The 22,231-nt window shown below is 31.0% G+C and overlaps 2 protein-coding genes and 2 long non-coding RNA genes across 6 annotated transcripts in view; 2 read left to right on the top strand and 2 right to left on the bottom strand.

The window, feature by feature from the left end:
* Positions 1-6,995, bottom strand: part of LOC109361272 — a 12,793-nt gene extending 5,798 nt beyond the window's left edge. Inside the window, exon 1 of the long non-coding RNA XR_002109283.1 lies at positions 6,887-6,995. This is a non-coding gene — a long non-coding RNA (uncharacterized LOC109361272). The remainder of the gene's footprint in view (positions 1-6,886) is intronic.
* Positions 1-15,562, top strand: part of LOC109361271 — a 17,622-nt gene extending 2,060 nt beyond the window's left edge. Inside the window, exons 3-4 of the long non-coding RNA XR_002109282.1 lie at positions 495-499; positions 15,464-15,562. This is a non-coding gene — a long non-coding RNA (uncharacterized LOC109361271). The remainder of the gene's footprint in view (positions 1-494; positions 500-15,463) is intronic.
* LOC109361269 (protein SMAX1-LIKE 3-like) lies at positions 3,116-6,340 on the top strand. 3 transcript variants are annotated; one of them, XM_019606670.1, is made up of 4 exons: positions 3,116-4,103; positions 4,410-4,499; positions 4,644-4,869; positions 4,973-6,340. In XM_019606670.1, the coding sequence occupies exons 1-4, from the start codon at positions 3,289-3,291 to the stop codon at positions 6,074-6,076; spliced, it is 2,235 nt and encodes a 744-aa protein (XP_019462215.1). In that variant the 5' UTR covers positions 3,116-3,288; the 3' UTR covers positions 6,077-6,340. The 3 variants fall into 3 exon arrangements, with proteins under 3 accessions (XP_019462215.1, XP_019462213.1, XP_019462214.1); XM_019606668.1 differs by having other exon boundaries at positions 3,122-4,499; XM_019606669.1 differs by having other exon boundaries at positions 3,123-4,499; positions 4,976-6,340.
* On the bottom strand, positions 15,264-22,231 carry LOC109361270. The gene is made up of 7 exons (XM_019606671.1): positions 22,077-22,231; positions 21,879-21,972; positions 21,718-21,801; positions 21,272-21,311; positions 16,132-16,200; positions 15,894-16,003; positions 15,264-15,591 (listed from the first exon to the last, which is right to left on the bottom strand). The coding sequence occupies exons 1-7, from the start codon at positions 22,078-22,080 to the stop codon at positions 15,456-15,458; spliced, it is 537 nt and encodes a 178-aa protein (XP_019462216.1). The 5' UTR covers positions 22,081-22,231; the 3' UTR covers positions 15,264-15,455.

Genomic DNA, 22,231 nt, shown 5'->3' with positions numbered 1-22,231 from the left:
TAATTCCGTAAATATTTTGAAACATATATCAAATATATGATAGTGTAGTTTGACTACACTATCCATGTAAATTTTCCCAAAAATAACAAAAAAATGGCACATGTGTCTTTAATATGACATGTTAGCATGTTTGGTAACAGAATAACAATAACATATAGACTAACTGATTCAACAAGAAGAAATTTAGGGATTAAGTTGATAATTAAAAGTTTTTAGGGGATACATTCGTGCACGTAGAAAACCTGAGGATTTAAATGAGTGTTTACTCTATATATATTACCTAGTTAGGAGAAATTGATGCAAACTGCAACATCTAAACCTTGACATGTGATCCTCTAGACCCTTGTTAGTGAGTGTATTACCCTTTAAGTTTAAATGATTTTGGTTGTATTTTATTCCCCTAGATGAGCCTATCACGACTCAAACTCATAACCTTAGGGACTTATAATCACAGATTCCATTGAGTCACTATCATTAAGCTAGAAGTCTATAAGGTCATGTGTTTGAGTCACAAGAGAGTACCTTTAGTGCAATAAAATATTGAGGTGAAAATTTAAGCTTAAATGGTGATATACTAATTAAATTTATGAGTGTAGAGAGGTTGAGTGTCAAGACTATGAAGTTACATTCAAAAACACATTTTTAATATAACACCCCAACCTTGATATGCGATGCATTTAGGCTCATAAATTTTCTCAACATGTCACTCTTTAAGCTTAAATATATGTGCAATATTTTATTCCCAAAAAGGAGTAGTGACTCAAATTCATGACCTAAAAAACTTATAATCATATATTCTATTGTCATACACATATATAAATAATACTTGGTGGAAATAAACATTACAATATATGATTGGAAATTTGTTTTTAATCACCTAAGTATCAAATCTTATCGAAGAGCTCTAACTCAACTAGTTATCTATACAAGTATATAAACTCACAAGTTATGATTATAAATTAGTCTTACTCAACATAAGACTATTTTTCTTTAGTAAACATTTTATTTTCCACAAAATAATTCACATTTTTTCCTATCTTATTTTATATTATTGACTCATTAACATAAAAATAAATGAGTTTTGTTGACCATTACCTTTAGAGTAATGAATAAGAAATGTTGAAATCAACAAAATTTGGAACATAAAAGATCAAGGCATCATTTATATCTTATTTTGCTAAATATCAAGGCATCAAATTTGATTATCTAATTAATATAATTATATAATATACACATGATATTATAAAAATAAATTATAATCATAGGTGGGATGAGGAGCCATGAGGCCAACATCACACTCCTCACTCAAAGCCCAAATTACCTTCCAAAAGATACTTTTCCATCTCCATCCTCACAAGCAAAATTTCTCATCCATGATACCCTTAAGGATGTTTTTTTGGAGTTAAAGAGCGAAAAGGAAAAAGACAAATCAATGAGCAAGAAAATAAAGGAAGAGAAATATAAAGAATACAAATTAAGTTAAACATTTCCCGTATTTCGGAGTGTGAAATCTAGATTGAAAGAAAATGAAAGGTTAACTAAAGTAATAATAATATAAAAATAATGTTTTACCCCATTAAAAATCTAAAATTTAATCGACAATGAAAAATGAATAAGAATGTAATTATAAATTTTGCTAAAAACATTTTAAGTATTAGAGGGCTACAAAAAATCTTCAATTTTTCTCTCTCTTTAGCCAATTTGTAAAACACTTTCTAAAGCTATCATTCATTTTCTCCTCTCCGAAATAAGATTTTACGTGAACTAATATCACATGTCCCAAACCAATCATATCACACCAAATAATATAAAAATGTTATTATTTATTTTTTATTCATCTTTTTAAGTAGATATCAACTTTCAGTTGGTTCGGAACACGATGAGAGTAAAAATGCGGACAACTAATCCCCATTCACTTAATAATATAGAATAAACCTTATGGTAGATGGAAAACTACCTCTTACTATTGCACGTATAACCAAAGTTCCCATCCGATTTCACTAGTCACTACCAGAGTTAGGAATCTTTGTTAAATTGCAAAACTTCCAAATTATTGAGATATGTTTTTGGTTTGGTTGTTTACTTAAGAAAGCCAACTTTTTGGAATGAATTATAAGAGAGGCAAAGTGACATATTTTAACAACATTGGTTTTCATGCAATCTGTTTTATTTGGAGTATGTGATTCATTCATTATTCCATCAATCATTCAATGCATTATTATTACTATTATTATTCCCTCCTCTTCTTGATAAAAGCAAAAGTTCACTATCATAGTACTTTCCTGTCCATTCAAACAGACAGAGAGTCCTCTCTCTCTTTTTCATCAGGTCCTAGTTGTTGGCCCAATACCCTCATTTTATCCACTTTCTCTTTTTCTTACTTTCTTTTTCTTTCTCTTTTTTCTAACATCAAGTTTTCAGCTTATTCTTAACAAAAGTGATTATTCCATTCTAAGCGTTTAAAGCTTGTTGCTTTCCTATAAGTATTATGTTAAAAAATTAATATTATAGCCCCATCACTGTGATGCATATATTTCAGCTTCAAAAATATTTATTCTATAACGGCTTTGCACATAATTTTATTAAAATTCTTATAAATAAGACTAATCTATTTGATAAAAAGTACGTAGTTCAAAGTTTTAAATATAATCTCAAATTTGTTATCTTAATATATGAAAGTCCATATATATGAAAAAAGTTTTGTTGGTACAAAAATAAAATCACTGAGAGGACACATTTGGAGAAAAAAATATTCTTCAACCTTTTCTTTTTTGAAAAAAGGAAAAGAAAAATAATGAGAAAAAAATGATTATGAAACCCTCTTTACCCAAAAAGTATACTATCCTATTATACAAATAATGGTGTTGTTTGAGAGACTAAGTTATAGAGCTAGAACTTAGAAGTTACATAATTATAAGATAATATATGTGTAAATGAGAGTATGAAACATTACTCAATATTGAACATAGCTTTTGATAATCCACAAACCTTTACATCTTTAAGAGAGAAAGAGTGAGAGAGAAAAAGTTGAACATCACAGGCAATCAACTTTATTATAAAAAGCCAAAATTTCCCTCACTAACAAGAAAGGCACAAAATCTGTCATGCAGTCATTGCTCTTAGTGTCCCAAACAAAGTATAAAACAACATAGCTCCTAAGTTATTAGTAGCTTTTGTTTTGCACTACCCAAAACTCTTTTAAGTGTAGTATAACCCTTCTTAGTTCTTACTATACACTATATATCTCTCTTTGTAGTAGAGAATAAGCACTTAAGTAGAGAAGTCATAATGAGAGGAGGTGTTTGTAGTATACAGCTTCAGGCTCTAACACCAGAAGCTGTAACTGTTGTTAAACAAGCTGTTAATCTTGCAACAAGAAGGGGTCATTCACAAGTGACTCCTCTTCATGTTGCTAGTGCCATGCTTGCAAATTCAACAGGACTTTTGAAAAAAGCTTGTCTTCAATGCCATTCTCACCCTCTTCAATGCAAGGCTCTTGAGCTTTGCTTCAATGTTGCACTCAACCGTTTACCAGCTTCAACTTCAAGTCCTCTTTTAGGAACTCAATATTCAACTACCCCTTCTCTTTCCAATGCCTTGGTTGCAGCCTTCAAAAGAGCTCAGGCTCACCAAAGGCGCGGAACGATCGAAAACCAGCACCAGCACCAGCAGCATATTTTGGCCTTGAAAATTGAGTTGGAACAGCTTATAATCTCAATCCTTGATGATCCTAGTGTTAGTAGGGTCATGAGAGAAGCTAGTTTCTCTAGTACCCTTGTTAAAACCAGGGTTGAACATTCTGTTTCAATTGAAGAATGCTCACAAAAACTCCACTCCAAAGATATTAGCTCCACCACTAAGCCTCAACTAGCTCTGTGTGGTAGTATAAGTAATGTGTCACAATCTAGACCCTATGGTCAAGTTGGGGCCTCATTCATGAACCCTATAGATCATGTTAACAATGAGGATGTGACTAGTGTGTTGAGTGAATTGGTGAATAGAAGAAATATTGTTATTGTAGGTGAGAGTTTGTCAAATGCTGAGGGAGTAGCTATGAGAGTGATGGAAAAGTTTGAGGTAGGAAATGTTCCTGAAGAGTTGAGGTATGTGAAATTTGTGAGTCTTCCTCTTATGTACTTTAGAAACATTAGCAAAGTAGAAGTTGAACAGAAACTTGAGGAAGTTAGGACCTTAGTGAAAAGCTATGTAGGAAGAGGGGTTATTCTTTATTTGGGTGATCTAAAATGGTTGCTAGAGTTTTGGTCTAGTCATTGTGAGCAAAGAACAAAGTACTATTGTTCTGTGGAGCATATGGTCATGGAACTTAAAAAATTGGTGAGTGGAAGTGGTGAGAGTAATAGATTGTGGCTTATTGGGATTTCATCTTTTAAAACATACATGAAGTACAAAATATGTCACCCTTCTCTAGAAAGTCTTTGGGAGCTTCATCATTTCACAGTTCCTGTTACAAGCCTGAGCTTAAGTTTGAATCTTGATAGGTAATTCTTTATTCTTCTATATTTACATATTCATCATTTTCTTGTTTCAAATGTTGTGTTTTTTAGTCCCTTTTAAGATTTTTCTCTTTTCTTTTCTTATTGAGTACTTTGTTGTAAACTTTTTCTTGTTTCACATTGTTTTAGTGATTTCCAAGCTAAGGAGAGAAGCAAGGAAATTTTCAAGGATGTGTTATTTGAAGATAGAGCAAGAATCAGAAAGAATCTAACTTGCTGCAAGGATTGCTCACAAAACTTTGAAAAAGAAGCTCAGAGCATAGCTAATAGTATAAGCAAGAAAGTGAGTACTACAAAGTTGCCAACATGGCTCCAAAATTGTAAGCAAGAGAGAAGTCACATAATGGAAGATCAGGTTTGTATGATTGTGTTATAATAGTCACATTTAGTTCATAAAAAAAGGATATATGTGCAAAAAATTTGAACAACTTCTGAATTTTTTATTACTATTTCTGAAGCAGGAAAATGCAAGGCTTGAGGAAATTTGCAAGAAATGGAACTCATTTTGCAATTTAGTACACAGAAACCATTCTATTATTGAGAAACCAGTTTTGTTTGCTTTATCATGTCCTTCATCTCCAACTTCTATTTCCTCACATGAAAGAAAGTTTAACTTGCATCATAGCCACCTAAATTGGCCTATCATTTCTGAACCAAAAAAGTCACCAAAAGAATGTCACTTATTCACTGAAACTTGTGATGATGATAGCAACTTGATAATGTTCATGCCAGAAACCAATGTACCTAAACCAGATCTTTTGTCAAATCCAAACTCTAGCCCCAACTCAGCATCTTCAAGTGAAATAGCAGAAGGTTTAGAAAGCACTGAAATGTTCAAGGAACTAAGTGCTAAGAATCTTAATATTCTATGTGATGCCTTGGAGCAAAAGGTACCACAACATAAAGAAATCATTCCAGATATTGCAAGCACTATTCTTTGTTGTAGATCAGGAATGAAAAAAGTTGATAAGCACTTAATGAGGAGAGAAGATAGACAAGAAACTTGGTTGTTCTTTTTAGGTACAAATTCTCAAGCCAAGGAGAATATCTCAAAGGAGTTAGCTAAAGTTGTTTTTGGCTCTTATAGTAACTTTATCACAATTGGTATGAGCAATTTGTCTTCACTAGGAGCTGATTATTCCACTGAAGAAGAATCATGCAAAAGAAAGAGGCCAAGATATGAGTTAGGAAGCACTTATCTTCAAAGGTTTGGTGAGGCAGTGAATGAGAATCCTCATAGGGTGTTCTTCATGGAAGATTTAGACCAAGTTGATTACTTTTCTCAAAAGGGTGTTGAGAAAGCAATTGAATGTGGAAGTTTATCACTTTCTAGTAGTGAATCTTTTCCTCTCAAGGATGCTATTGTTGTTTTTAGCTGTGAAAGCTTTACTTCAGTTTCAAGAAAATCATTAGCTGCTGAAAATGAAGGGAAAGAAAATTTGGAAGAGAAAATTCCAAGTCTCTCTTTGGATTTGAATATAGCCATTGAAGATGATGTTGCTTTAAGTGGAGAAAATGGTATACTAGAGTTAGTTGATAAGAAATTTAATTTTAACATATAGAAATGTGATAGGAAGGGAGAAAAAAATCTTGTTAAATTTAAGTGTTACTCTATGTTTTTTTTGTTTCCATTTTTTTTTTGTTTTTTAGCTACATTTGGTGGGGGAGAAAAAATATGAGTGCAAAATTACTAGGTATATATATAGCTTGAAATGAAATTTTCAAGCTTTGATGGAGATGGTATAGTTTAGGGATGAATCTATGTTATCTTAATGTACTACAATCTTTTAGCATGTAATTGGAAGTGATGTTCTGACTAAGTAATATATATCATGTGTTTAATTTCTGGCTTTCAATTCAAGAAAGTTTCTTCATCTTGTATATTGTCTTCACTCTTCAAGATTAAACTTGATCTAATTAATAGAACAATAATGCTTCATCACTTGTGTCATTATCATAATTTTGCTAAAAATGGTATCTTATGTAAGCAAAGTCCTCAAAATATAAATATTGATGGTTGGCTGAGTAGTGTGTATGGTGCAAAGAACCCTCATTAGCTAACTCAGTCATAATGTGTATGTTCTTGTTTCAAATAGATAAGAAATATGTGAATATGACAATGTGTAATTATAAGCAAGTTGTATAATCATTAAACTTTTTATTTTGCTAATCTTTGTTACTAGTTTCTTATGTATAATCAAAAGGTCATGTTTTGTGGTTCTTAGCTACTTGTGGAATAAAAGAAGAAGAAAAGATATATACATTAACGGTGTAAGAATTTTTTTACACTATCGTTGTATCATCTACTATTTATTCTTAATTATTATTGACTATAAAATAAAAGTAATTCAAATAAATGATTGATGATAAACCCTCTTTTTTATAATTTTTTTATTGATCAGTAACAATAATGCTACTAATTTTCAATTTGATATAGACAATATAATACTCTTGAATTCCTTAAGAAATAGTTATTTTTTTCTTCATTTTTTTCCAAAAAAATCAATTATTATTAATTAATCAAATTAAAATAGGTATAAAAAAGACTTAGGTATACAACAATACTCAGATTTATATAGTTACAAAAAATTGTAAAAGACTAAAAAATATGCTATTTTGTTAATTCATTTTTTTATTTAATGGATACGTACATAAATCTTTATATTAACTAAAAACAATTTTTGAAAATTATGTACATTCCATGATTTTGTTGGGAGTAACGCAAATCTTAATGTACCTATTGTGGAAGATTATTCATAAATGAAAGGGAAAATTTACAAAAACACGTTAAACTTGATTGTTTTGCAAGTAAATATCATAAATTATTTTTTCTTTTTAATTACCCCTTAAACTTTAACTATTAGTAAAATTGGTCCTTACATACATGCTATTCAAATTACTAACACTGAAATTGGAATTAACACATTAGATGATGTAAGAGTAATGAAACCATAATGATATCAAAGTACCTCAATGATAAAAATATAACGAAATATTTAATAAAAGCTATCTATTTGAAAATACTTGTAGGTTCATTCAATTATTATGCAAATATCATATCATCTAATAATCTTCCATGACCATAAGATTAAAATATACAAACCGAATAGAAAATGGTAGTTTATTATTCTTCAGCTTTTTCAACACAAACATTATATATGGTGCAGTAGACACTTTAGCATTGAGTCCCGGGTGAATTGTAGCTTTCCAACGTGGGTCTGCCAAAGCAAACAAAGCAAAGGCAACAATGCCTAAACGCACAATAGTCACATAGATACGGGCCATAATGAAAAGAAACACGTTTTTTTTAGAGTGGACATTATCCTGGGATACATATCACATAATATTTCCTTGTATTATATACAATATAAGTAATTATATTCTATCTTATATGTAATATGGAAGTTAATAATAAATATATTAAATGTAATTTAAAATTTTATATACATAGAGACCAATTTCCCTAATAATTAAAGTTTAATGAATAATTAAGAAGAAAAATAGTTTACAATGTCTACTTACAAAACACATAAAGTTTAAGGAGTTTTTAGAACTTTTCCTTAAATGAAATTGAAAGATATTGAGCATAGTTTAAAGTTGTAACAATAGTACGATATCCTCCTGATATAGAATGGTATGAATGTCATGCTTCTCTGTGTAACCTGTTCTGTTTCAGAAACACAAGCCCAACTATATTAAATTTGCTTTTATGATAAAAATAGAAAATAATATTTTTCAATCAAATCTAGATGATTATAAAAGTTAAAATGATATATATCATTTATAAATTAATTATTAATAAATAAAATTTAAATGTTATATTTTTTTCATGATAATTCATATGATGATATTATTTTGCAATCAAAAAATAATTGCATCACATATTGAAACTTGAAAGTGATCTACACATGTTTACCTTCTTTTGGCTTTATTTTCCATCATTTTCTTTAATCCTTTAATTTATTATTAGTTTTTGTACCTCTAGTTTTGAGGGTTGAGCTTATTAGTAAGATTGTATATATTTATTATTCTTAGATTTTATTATATGAGAGTTATTTTTTTAATATAATAAATATGCATTAAAATGTGGTAAATTTTTTTTTTATTAAACATTATTCATCATCTATGTATTATTTTTTAACATATAAATATATAAGACATGGAAAACTCTATTCGTCTCCTACATTTTTAGCTATATCTAAATTTGCCACGGTTTTTTTATCTCAGGTATGGGTAATATATTAATAAAAGAAATATTATATTGTAAAAAATATATAAGAGTAAGAAAACTTGGACCTAAACACTTATGTGATTTTTTACTTCATTGCTTTGAAGTGCGTTATTCCTAACAGTTGGCGTTGGCCATAGTTTAAATTTAGCTAACCAAGGAACTCTTTATTATAAATAATATATTTTTAGCTCCCTATCACTTAACTACTATCAAGGGTATATACACAAGTAGTTGCAAATTTAGATAAAATTTAAAAAAAAATGTATGTGATAAGACTATATGAGTTTTATACATATCATTATATTTTTATCATTTATATTTAACTACTATGATTATTCAATAAAAATAATCCAAATGATATAATATATGTATAAATCTTTATACACCAGTATATATAAATATTAGAGTAAATTATACTTATACCTCCTAAGTTTTAATGAAATTATATTAAACATTCTTCTCTTTTCTACATCTACACAAAACTCTTAGATTTTATACATTCATTACACTGCTTACTTCTGCATAAGAAATAAAAGTAATCTTTTAAACAAAAAATATGATGAATACAATTAAGTTAAACAAAACATGATATATTGTGGAGACAAATACAAATAATATATTAGTTAATACTTCTTCATTATTTTTTGTTACAAAATACATCAACAATTCTAAAGAGATATTGTTTAAATCGCTCTTGTATTGTATCGTAACGAACCAAAAATAATAAAGATGTATAACTCATATATTATTTGGATTTGTCTCCACAATATACCATGTTTTGTTTAACTTAATTGCATTTATCAAATTTTTTGTTTAAAAGATTACACTTATTTTTCGTGCAGTGGTGATTAGTGTAACGAATGTATAAAAAAGAGGGGTCCGTTAGGTGTAAAAAATGAGGGGTAGTTTATTTAATTTCACTAAAACTTAGGAGTATCAATGTAATTTACTCTAAATATTATAGTTTAAAATTTATTGGTGACAGAGTAGTTTACAAAAGATAAAAATAAAATAAAAAACTAAAAAAAAGATAAAAGTGTATACAAGGGAACATTAAACTTCTTGCAAATTAGTTTTATCAAAATATGAAATAAGACTTTAAAGGTCTTGTAAAGGTTAATGATGGAATTTATTCATAACTTAAACATTCTACAAAGAAGAATCAAGTTGTCAAAAGCTTTTCATTTCAAAATTGTTCTATCATGAACAGAATAAGTTCAATAGCAACGTCAGGAATCAAAGTTATTAATAGAGTTTTTTTTACACTGTCAGCACATTATTCACTATTGATTTGTATTATTTTTGTCTATAAGAGTCGATGATAGTTAACAAATCAATGATGAACGATTTGTTAATATCAGAACTAAAAAGTTTCTTGAAATCACTTTAAAGTGACCAAAGTAAAATTATATGTATCATTTAATGGATCAAAATTTGAAAATCATAATACACTTTTGCAAATGTTACGGATAAATTACAAATTACCCAAATATCAAGAGAGTAAACTAGCTTTTATTAAAATTACGTTTTGTTGTTTATTTTTTAAACTTTTGTAATATAAGATGGGGTGTATAAACCCAAAAGTTAATAGTTTCTTTCATGTAAATTGTCTATATTTAAAATATAATTAAAAGCTTTGTGAGACATAAAACATGAATTTTGAGTACAATATAATATTTCCACCCTTCTATAAAAAACCTCCCCCTATAAAAATTGATTAAAAAAGTAAGAACTCAAAATTTGTGGTACATTGTTAGATGTAAGTAAGGTGTTGATACTGGCCTATCAGAATAAAACATGTCTTTTCTTGAGCTTTCTTTAAAACATTATTAGCTCAAAAAATGGATTATTCTTATTCCTTTTTCCTTTGTTTTTTTCTTTTCCTTAAAAGAGATTAAAAGAGAAAGTTATTGTAACCAAACTTAACTTGCTAAAATCTGCTAGCTAGGAAAGTAACAAAGGCTTTTTAAAGATAGGAATAAGTTGATCTTTCATGCTTTAATAGAGACAAAGAAGGGGACTAAAAATCAATTGACCTTTCTTTAGCGATAAATTTTCAGTGAATTAATCCAAATTCATGTGCCTTCCCTAGCATACAAGAAACCTAATGTCCTTTAATTCCAAAAAAAGATTGAGTTACTTCTCTTTTCAATGTTGTAGGGTCTCAAATCTTAGATGACTCTCAAAGATAATAGCACTAATAGAAATCATTTTCTTCACTCTTTTTTATGCTTATGAAATAAAACATTTTCTTCACTGTTAATGGGACACATAACTTTTTATTTAACTAAATCACGACCAATGCTAGAACTACTTGAAACTAATCGATTTCTTTGTTGGTGAAACGAAATAAATCATTTTACTCAATCATGATGATATTTTTAATTTTTTATTCAAATACATTCAAATAATTAACCCCTTCTACACACATTCAATGCAAAATATAAAATTTGAGGATCTCATAAATATATTTTATGGTTTTAAAACCTTTTATTTTCTTTAATCTTTTTAACATTTTACTCGCAAATATACCTTTAATATAACTACAACCATGTTTTAAATTGTAAAAAATGTGAACTTAATTATAGTGACAATAAAATAACAAAGAGTTTTAAATCATAATATTGTGATTATAATTATAATTATGGGTGTAATGTTTTTGGTTTCCCATAGGTATTATCGTACTGGAAACAATCCTGTCCGAGCCGAGAACATCCACAGGTATGTGGGACTAACTCTCCCAGCGGGTATTTTTTATATCCACGAGACTCAAACCCGAGACATTGCTTAAGGAGAATCAAACATGTATCACTTGAATTTTTGATTTAATCTAAAACACTATTCCAACCTTCTCATTCTTGATAGATAGGTTTCAAGGGAAATAGATTTAAAAGTAGATGATAAAGAATTGGTGTGAGGAGATAACTTCTCTCTTTATACCAATTAGGCAATGACACATGATTATTTTTATCTATTTTTAAAACAAATAAGAAAGCAAAAAGTAAAACAACACAAGTATCTATTAATGAGTGGATATAATGAGATAATTTCTCTCCTCACAGCAGGACATACTTTATTCACTTAAATGGATATTCTTATTTTATTCCACCTATAAGAAAGAAGGCAGTAAGCTAAGTTATTATGGATCAGAAATCAATTCTCATGCAATCCACTATGTTATTGTCATCAATAATTATAATTATAAATATATTTTTATAAAACGTGCACCATTGCAGGCTATTGTCAATTGTCACAATATAAGGGAAAAGTCCTCGAGTACTGTACCCATTAGAGCAATATGATTATGATATCACACAAATCCCTTTCTCAATTTGCAAATCTTACCTTTATAGTTTCTTAACATATGTTAAATCATTTCCATACACCTTTAATTTGTCCTCATCTTCATTAATTTATACTAAACTAGAGAGGTATGAAATGAAACAAATATATTAACATCTTATGAAATTCTAGGTGATAATGATCTTTTTCTCTATGGTGCTATGCCTATTTTATATATATTAATATTCTGTCATTATTATAATGATTCACATTATAAGGTTGCATTCTTGAAGAGGGACAAAAGTACTGAATTAATCCCACCAATCACATACAAAAGCTTTTAGACTAAAGCTTAATTTTTGTTGTGGACTATCATAATATTTCTCACGCTCACCCTCTAAAGGAACTAATATCTTTTGGATACACAATTATATCTTCTAATAAATATCGTTCATAATTAAATATTTGATTTTTTGTCATCTGAAAATTTAGTGAGGCTTTATACTATTAGATCAACACCTTCTTGGTGACTAAAACTTAATTTATAGGATCAATTGAGCAAGTTGATCAAAGTTGGAAAATAATGTGTATCAAATGTTGTCATATGAAGCAACAATTAAATTAGGCTATCGCTGCTGTTTCATAAAATATTATAAATATATAATAAGGTTCTTGAATCAAGGAATTATAATGCAAATTAAATACGCTATCTGTAATGGGCTAATATAGTTAAGTGGAGTTGCTTTAAAAAAATTTAGGTTATGGTTAATATAGAAATAAGTTGAGAGGGGAGAAAATAAAATTCGCACTGTTTCAATCGTGTATCCCATGGGTCATCTTTAAGGATAAAATCAACTCATATTTTAACAGTAACAACTAATTTCACGTATGAAATTAAATCATGGAATTATTTGTACCGTTTATCTCTAGAAAAGTTTACACGGGTTCAATATAAACATTTTATTCAACGAAAAATCTTTCATGGTTTTAACATGTGAAATAACTCAAAAATGATAGTATATGATAATTACTGAATTGTATTTTTTTTGGAAACAGAAAATTCAATGAGATCAATAAAGGTTGTATTATTATTATTTAGGTAGGAAAAGTTTTTTTGACAGGGTCATGGTGAAGAAGAGAAATTACATTTTATAACTCGTAACTCTAGCAATCAAAATTAGTTCAGCTCAAAATTTTTAAAACAAATTTGATTTTGAAAATACCAACCACCCAAACAGGACCTATGTTAAATACAATATTAATTTACTAATTTTTGCGTTGTTAATTTGCAACTTATCAATAGGACAGATCCCTAAGCCCAAAAGGTTCTTTAGATGTTGAACCAGTCGTTTCCACCACTTTAAAATCTAACAAACATGATCTATGAATCATTACATAAGAAAAAAAAGTTAAAGTTAAAGAGAATTTGATGAAAAGCATGACCCCACTAATTGTATTTTTTTTAAGGGGTCATTAAGCCTCTAAAGCATTCAAAATTTTCATACTTTCCAAAGGCAATGCAACTTTTCTACTTTACTTTGAATATTGCATTTCTTTGTCACCCTAGACAACCCATATTACTCCACACTATTGATGCAATAGTGGCATATGAGATTGGCATGAAGACAAAGTTTCCACACCATAGCTTTTGCAGTCTTTAGGAAAGAAAAAAAAACAATAAAGTTTTGATGCATGTATACCCTTTATACTTAGAAGACTACCCTTTATAAGGTTCTCTCTTCTTTCTATTGCAAGTGATTTTTTTTGCATGAAAGTAAGGGACTTGTTGGATCTAAAACTCCCAATAATCAGTTTATAATTGTGGGATCTTTTATATGGCAGAGTGACCTTGGATCCTTCAACTAGCTAAGGACAAATATTAATGGATCCATTAAATTTGTTAGTGGGGGGAATGTTGTGCAGGAACAATAGTATCTCTTTTAAAGGCATTGGAGATGACTAGTCAAAAAGGGTGTGGATGCCATGAAAGTTAACTAGGTTGTGAGGAAAAAGTTAAGCATGATATGATAGGATATGCTACTTACAAAGATTTTTTTGGACCTTTAATATTGAACTTGTATTCATCATCCATTCAATTATAGTACACAAGGTAGTTGTTTCAATCTAAGTGATTGATTGAATTGAAAGATGTAGTAGTATCTTATTAATGAGGGTTTTGCTAACCATTGTTGTGGTAAACTTCATGCCCACATTTAACTAACCCCATGGTACAACTCAACGGTTCAAATGGACCAATTTCATATGTATGACAAGATCGAGTTTATCTGTTTTCATCCGGTTTAAAATTTCAACACCTCTTATAAAAAGTGAATAAGATATCTCCTTATATCATGAGATTATTTATCTCCTTCAGCTAGTAAAAATATAACATGTGTACTATTTGTTTTATTTTAGAAATGTTTTTATAGAAAGTGTTTTAATAAGACATGTTATAATTTTAATGGCAGCAAGGAGTAACTTATTTCCTTATACCTAGAAATACTTTATTCCTTTATAAATATAACATAATAATGATTAAAAATCATTTTCTTAAAACTCAATCCATTTTAAAAATTTTAATCCCTGCTCAAACAACCATATATGTAATTTTCAATGAGCACATTTTCTGTCTCACAATTTGTGTAACTCTATATGCTATGAGTTGTGATTGACCATAAAAAGTACTTAATAATTAAAATTTTAACTTAAATATTTTTTTTAACCAAACATAAATCATGATACACAATGTGGAGTCAGTCACTAACTGAATAACTCACTAGTGGAGGCTGATCATAACCAAATAATGAACACTACTGTCTAGGCCCAGTTAACCCAATAAGATAAGCCCAAAAGCTTATCTTTTAGCTATATAAGATCATTCATTCTCCAAAGCTAATATTCCATCATATCTTGATCTCTGGGAGAACTGAACAAACACAAACAATGTACACAACTAACTGGTGACCAATCCATAACACAACTAACATAACCACCATTGTGGTTATGTTATTTACCAAATTAGTGAAAATTGCGGAAAAATATGACCATAATTGCAGTTGGAGACTGCAATTACACATTCAGAGTGCAATTTAAAACAATGTTCCTGAAATCAGTTTTTGTTGCCATACATAGTTATTCTTGGAAATACTGATTTCAACAGATGAGTAACTCACACGTAGAAACAGAAGAATAAAGATAGTAATATTATGCATATTTGAATTATGAATACACTAAGAAGTAAACACACTTTATCTAGATATGCAACTACAAGTTCTGCAAATTGCTACATACAAAAAATTAAGCATTCTAGTATTCACTAAAGGCACAATAAACGTGGTAACTATAGACTTGATAAGAATGTCAAGTAAAAATATCTATCATATACAGAACCATGTATAAATCTCAATATTTTGACTGAATTTTTGTAGTCACATAGTTGGGTCCTTACCAAACCTCATAAATACATGTGTTGCCAGCATTGAACCACGACGAGTCATTTCTGCAACTCGACCAAGTAGTGGCACCTTTACTGTTTCTCTATTCGAAATTGGCTTTCTGTCCCACCTATTTGTTTAAAGAGTTATTGAAGAAACATTTACTTTTTCGTACATAGAAGAAATATTTACTTGAGGCATAAGGAGTTTATAAAAAATATGCTGTCACAGATCATGTCTGATATGCTGTCACGTATCAATGAAAATATGTTATACCAATTAAAATTTGTAAAGATTCATCATTATTGTTGTTTTTGCTTTATTATTATTAGTCCGATGCAACTTATAAGACAAGATCTTAGGCATAAGATCTCTATTCCAAGAAATTAGTGTTACTATTGAAAGAAACAATGTATTTTAATTTGTACATACCAGTCCTCATGGCGAATAATTTTGCCTTCCTCAACATACAACTTGATTAGTGACACCATATCTATGTCCTTTCCTAAGAATTTATAGTGTTGCTTACTGTCAATTAATATCTGCATGCATGCAAAATTATCCATGAATTTGAATATTCTAGTAGGAGGTGAAGAAAGCACTTGTAGTATGAGAAGAACAAAAGATAGAAATGGTATATACAGCATTAAGTGATAGTAGATTTACCAACCTCTCCTTGTCCTGGTGAAACCATATTTTCTTGGATACTGTATTCCACAATCTTTGATTCACTAAATACCTGAGGCAAATGGAGAAAATAAGGAAGTTATAATTTGCTTAACCTTCAGGGAAAAAAAGAGTGGAACAAGATAAAGCATAAATTTTATCTAATATTAGACAAGTCATCATAGAAATAAGTAATTTGCAAACATTAAACCCTTTATCAACTTATAAAATTATTTGGAAAAGGTTGATACAAGAGTAGAAAACTAAAATATAATTCAAATCATTTGGAAATTTGTTGCACCATTGAAAACTATGATGACATTTTCCTGAAGGATTAAGTTGGATATGCAAACTCCTTGTAAGTTAAATTTTAGTCCAAAGGGGTGCAACTGTTAATGAAATTAAAATGATTTAATGAGTGTTTGGTGTAATGCTCAAAAAGAAACCGTGCATCATATGTGTATTTGTGCCACTTCTCATATTTAGTATGGCAGCAGAAGGCACTAGAGATATCTCATTGAGAATGCAAGATGGCAAGTAAACCTTAATAACTGATGTGATGCTGGTACCTAATATGAAAACAAACCTTATCAGTATAGGCCAACTATATGAAAAGGGATTAAGTATGGAACTGTATAATGGATGTATGGAGATCTATTTTTTTTTATCAGCAATATATTATATTAAAAAAGAAAGCATTAGGAAAATAAGTGGTGCTCCTATCCACAACAACATTACATATGCCAATTCAAACAATTTGAAGGGCTCCACACCCAATCCATGAACGAGAAAGGGAATGGAGAAAATCGAGTAGAGAGAATGTTCCAAGAGTGAAGTTGAATAGCAAAAGTTACCTCGTGGAGATGACAAGGGGAATGATAAAAAATAGCCTTATTTCTTGCCAACCAAAGAGACCAAAAAGTGACAAACCAGATAGACATCTACTGATTATGATATGGTTTTCCTAACCGCAAATAATATCAATGAGATAGGAAGTTATTCCAAAGAAAGTCCGAACCAAGAGAAAATAGTTTGCCACACAACATAAGCGAAGGAGCAGGAGAAGAACAAATGATCAATAGATTCTTCCACCATTCCACAAAAAACGCATCCTTTTTAAGCTTCATCTCTCAGAACACCTCTCCTAACTAGATTTAGCCGGGTTGGAACACCATCTACGGATAACCTCCAAACAAAACATCTCAATTTTAGAGGAACATTGGAGCCCCATACTTTTTTATAAAACCAAGTATCGAAGCTATTATCCTTATTCAGCGGGACATTGTAAGCACTTCTAACCGAATAAGTACCACCTTTTTCATGCACCCAAAGCCACCCATCAGCACTATCCTGCAAGATCCTGACATCATTTAGAGAATTAAGAAGGGTATCGACTTCTTTTTCCCAAGAGAATAAAAGTCTACGTCATTCCAGCTTCCAGCACCAATGGAGTTGTTGAAAGAAGGAACATGACAATTATGAATATGGTTAGGTGTATGTGCAAGTGCAAGGGGCTACCTCACTACCTATGGGGTGAATCAGTCTCTACAGCTACCTATGTGCTAAATAGATGTCCAACTTAGATCCTCAATGACCAAGTTCCTGAAGAAGTTTGGACAAGAAGGCCATTAGTGAAGCATCTGAGGGTATTTGGCTCAATGTATTATAAGCACATACCATATTAGATTAGAAGAAAATTGGATGATAAAAGTGAACTAATGATCTTTGTTGGATATCATCCAATATGATCATACAAGCTTTTGAATCCTACGACAAATCAAGTTGTGTTTAGCAGAGACGTTCACTTTGAGGAAATGAGTTCTTAGACTGACCTTCTCAAAAGAATTGAGCAGAAGAAGACAATTCCTCTAATCCCAACACTAGATGAACATGAAGTCCTAGATGAAGTTAATTCAACTCCAAGAGCAATTGCTACTGATGCTGCAACTAGACCTACAAGAATAAGACAACCACCAATGAGGCTCAGTGAGTATGAACTATTTCCTGATGATGCAATCACCAATGAAGGTGGTCTAATCCATCTGGCACTCATGAGAGAAACTGAACCAATCACATTCCAAGAAGCTATGGAGGAAGATGTTTGGTTCAGTGCAATGCAGGAGGAACTTATGGCTATTGAAAAAAAATGATACTTGGGAAGTAGCCAATCTGCAAGAAGGAAAGCTACCCATACTAGTAAAATGGGTATATAAGGTTAAGCTAAGACTAGATGGAAACATCTCAAAGTATAAGGCAAGACTAGCTGCTAAGGGTTTCATGCAAAATTAAGGATTTGACTACACATATGTTTTTGTACCTATAGCAAGATTTGTGACAATAAGGCTAATTGTGGCCTTAGCAAACTGGTTTGGGTGGAAACTATGGTAACTTGATGTCAAGAGTGCCTTCCTTAATGAACCCCTTGAGGAAGAAGTTTACATAACACAACCCCCTGGTTTTGATATAACTGAAGATGGAACCAAGTGTTGGGTATTCCAAGTATGAATGAAGAAATCCCACATTGGGCAAAAATGGATGAGTTAAAGAGCATATAAGTGGATGGATCCATAGACCTAATGCCTTAAGGTTTTGGGTCAAGATGTGGTGTCAAGTCCACTTATATGCTTCTTTCACTTAACCCATGGAGGAATGTTGTATCCCATGGTTGAAGATTTCCCAACAAGTTGTATCAGAGCTGATGGTTCGACGGCTCAACAGAGTATTGAAACGACAAGTGGTCGGTAGATCCATGTGGGATCCTTGTGTCAAAAGTCTTCCTGGCGATAGGTCAAGGCGGCGTGTTCCATTGATGAAAGGATAAGCCAATGGTGGTGCAAGTGGGTAAAGAGCTGAGATCTAGTGTATCCAATACTCGAATGGGAATTCACACTTGAGGAGGAGATGTTGGGTATTCCAAGTGTGAATGAAGAAATCCCACATTGGGCAAAAATGGATGAGTTAAAGAGCATATAAGTGGATGGACCCATAGACCTAATGCCTTAAGGTTTTGGGTCAAGATGTGGTGTCAAGTCCACTTATATGCTTTTTTCACTTAACCCATAGAGGAATGTTGTATCTCATGGATGAAGATTTCCCAACAAGTGGTATCAGAGCCGATGGTTCGACGGCTCAACAGAGTATTGAAGCGACAAGTGGTCGGTAGATCCATGTGGGATCCTTGTGTCAAAAGTCTTCATGACGAGAGGTCAAGGCGGCGTGTTCTGTTGATGAAAGGATAAGTCAACAGTGGTGCAAGTGGGTAAAGAGCTGAGCTCTAGTGTATCCAATACTCGAATGGGAATTCACACTTGAGGAGGAGATGTTGGGTATCCCAAGTGTGAATGAAGAAATTTCACATTGGGCAAAAATGGATGAGTTAAAGAGCATATAAGTGGATGAACCCATAGACCTAATGCCTTAAGGTTTTGGGTCAAGATGTGGTGTCATGTCCACTTATATGCTTCTTTCACTTAACCCATAGAGGAATGTTGTATCCCATGCATGAAGATTTCACAACACCAAGATGCTGAGATTAAATAAGGCTCTCTATGGTCTGAAACAAGCTCCAAGAGCTTGGAACAAAAAGATTGACTTCTTTATGAAATTCATTGGCTTCATGCAAAGTGGAGCATGGAGTTTATCTGAACTTAACAACTTCAGGAGAAACAATTATACTTTGTTTATATATGGATGACTTGGTCATCACAGGACGTTGTGAAGGTGAGATCTTGAAGTTAAAAGGATAGCTTAAATCTAGGTTTGAGATGACATACTTAGATGAATTTGCTTACTTTATGGGATTAGAGTTTTTGAAAACTAAGAGAGGAATAGTAATGTATCAAGGAAAGTATATTGTAGATGTGTTGAAAAGATTTCATATGACTGATTATAAACCAGCAGCAGTGCCAGTTGAAGGAAAGCTGGGATCAAATGATGCAGAAACAAAAAATCCAACCGACTCAACTCTCTATAGACAAATTGTAGGTTGTCTTAGGTTTATTTGCCATAGTAGACTTGAGATAAGCTATAGTGTAGAAGTGATTAGCAGACATATGGCCAATCCAAAGCAATCACATATGATTGCAACCAAGAGGATAATGAGATACTTAAAACGAACTCTGCATTATGGCATTCTGTTTCCCAATCAGAAAGTGAAAATTGAATCGTGTTTTGTTGGCTACTCAGACTCAGATTGGTGTGGTGATAAAGGATAGAAAGAGCACTTCTGAGTATGTGTTCTCCATTTTTGGTGCCCCTATATCTTGGAGTTCTAAGAAACAAGATGTGGTGGCTCTCTATACTTGTGAGGTTGAATACATTGCAGCCTACAATGCAGCATGCAAGGCTTGTGGCTAACATCCTTGATATCGGAATTGAAGTGTGGTGAAATTGGAAAGTTTGAGCTAAGAGTTTACAACAAATCAGCTATAAACTTGATCAAGAATTTGGTTAGTCTGGGAAGATGCAAACACATTGAGACAAAGTTTCCTTTTCTAAGAGATCAGGTTGAAAAGGAGAAGGTGAAGCTGGTTCATTGTGCTACAGAAAACCAAATTGCAGATGTCTTGACAAAAGGCTTGAAGTTTGAGAGATTCAAAAAGTTAAGAAATATGTTGAATGTTTTTAGTTTTAAATAGAATAGAAGATTCTTAGTTGTGTTGTGTATTTGTTGCATTGTAACTCTTTGATTAAAGAAGGGTATTGAAAGGTTAATCAAATAGTTAGGATGATAGTTAAGAGTTTCTATTATTGTTAGATGATTAATGTTAGTTAACCAAAAATAAAAACTTGCATAAATGGGCTTATATGGTGGCTAAATGAATGTAATTCTGAATAAAAAGTTCACATGCATTCTCCAATCAATCTTCAGTGATTTATCTTCTAGCTTCTCTCTAATTCTTTACTCTCATTCATTTCCTTTTTCACTAATTGTTCTAACATATCATCCATTTATATTTTATAAAGGTCTAAGAATCATTAACTCACATTAATAGTTAACAATTAATATATTTTTATAAAGGTTGAAGAGTCTTAAACTTTCATTTTATGAATTTTTATATGTATGGCCTCATAATTTAATCTTTTGGTCCATCACTTAGACCAAGCAAGAATCAAAATAATGATGAAGATGAAGTAAGGAATACCTTGGAAATAGAATAGAAAGCTGATTTTATCTGCTTCATCCTGCAGTATCAATACGTTAAATTTGATAAGAAAAAATGCCCATATATTAAGTATATAATTCTTAATAGTGACTTTGCTTAAAAGAATAGTACAGAAGATCCAAGTGCTATTGCATATTAATAGGGTATTAACCCACTCCATTAATTAATAATCATAAAACCCTGGGTTTAGTGTTAGGAAGTAAAAATGAGAATAATAATAATAGGAATATGATGAATGAATACAAGATCACATCTATTGTCTTACTTTTTGTACCACTTCATATACTATTATTTCTAATTAGTTTGAAAAAAATTATTTAAATTAAAAATACTATAATTAAATATTTTTCTGACCAATTATTTCTCCTGACACATAGAATGATATAAAGGAGTGAGCCAACAAATTTATACCCATGAACACATACCCATGTGCGGACATAAGTGGATCTTCAAAGGAAGCACGTGGGGCATAGATTTCAAAGTCGTTAGATGTTGCACATGATCCATACCTGAAACAAATACAACAATTATCATTAGTCATTAATATATCATGTCATTACAAAATAACATAAGATATGGTTCCTACAAACGTAGAAGTTGAGGAAGTATGTGATCAACAAAACGCTTGTTTGAACCCGAAATGTCGCTTGCTTCTTTATAACATGACTCATTTGTGCTCCCTTTTCAAATAAAGAAAGTAGTTATAGTTATTTAGAACAAATTAAATCACCAAAGTAATGGAAAAATATTTGAAGTTTAAAGGAAAGAAGGATGATTTACGTACCCATTACAATTTTGAGAGAATTGAAAAAGAAAGTGAGAAATTGAATTGAGGTGAAAGAAGAACAAGGGAAGAGAATCACAGGTAGTAGTAGTAATAGGCCAGTCAAATAGCATAATGTATATAGTCTTGGCACGCCTCTTGTTTCAATACTTTTC

Source organism: Lupinus angustifolius, chromosome LG11, assembly GCF_001865875.1.
Source record: "Lupinus angustifolius cultivar Tanjil chromosome LG11, LupAngTanjil_v1.0, whole genome shotgun sequence".
Classification (NCBI taxonomy): Eukaryota; Viridiplantae; Streptophyta; class Magnoliopsida; order Fabales; family Fabaceae; genus Lupinus; species Lupinus angustifolius.
Note: the sequence above shows the minus strand (reverse complement) of the source record. Positions and strands in the feature narration are given on the sequence as shown.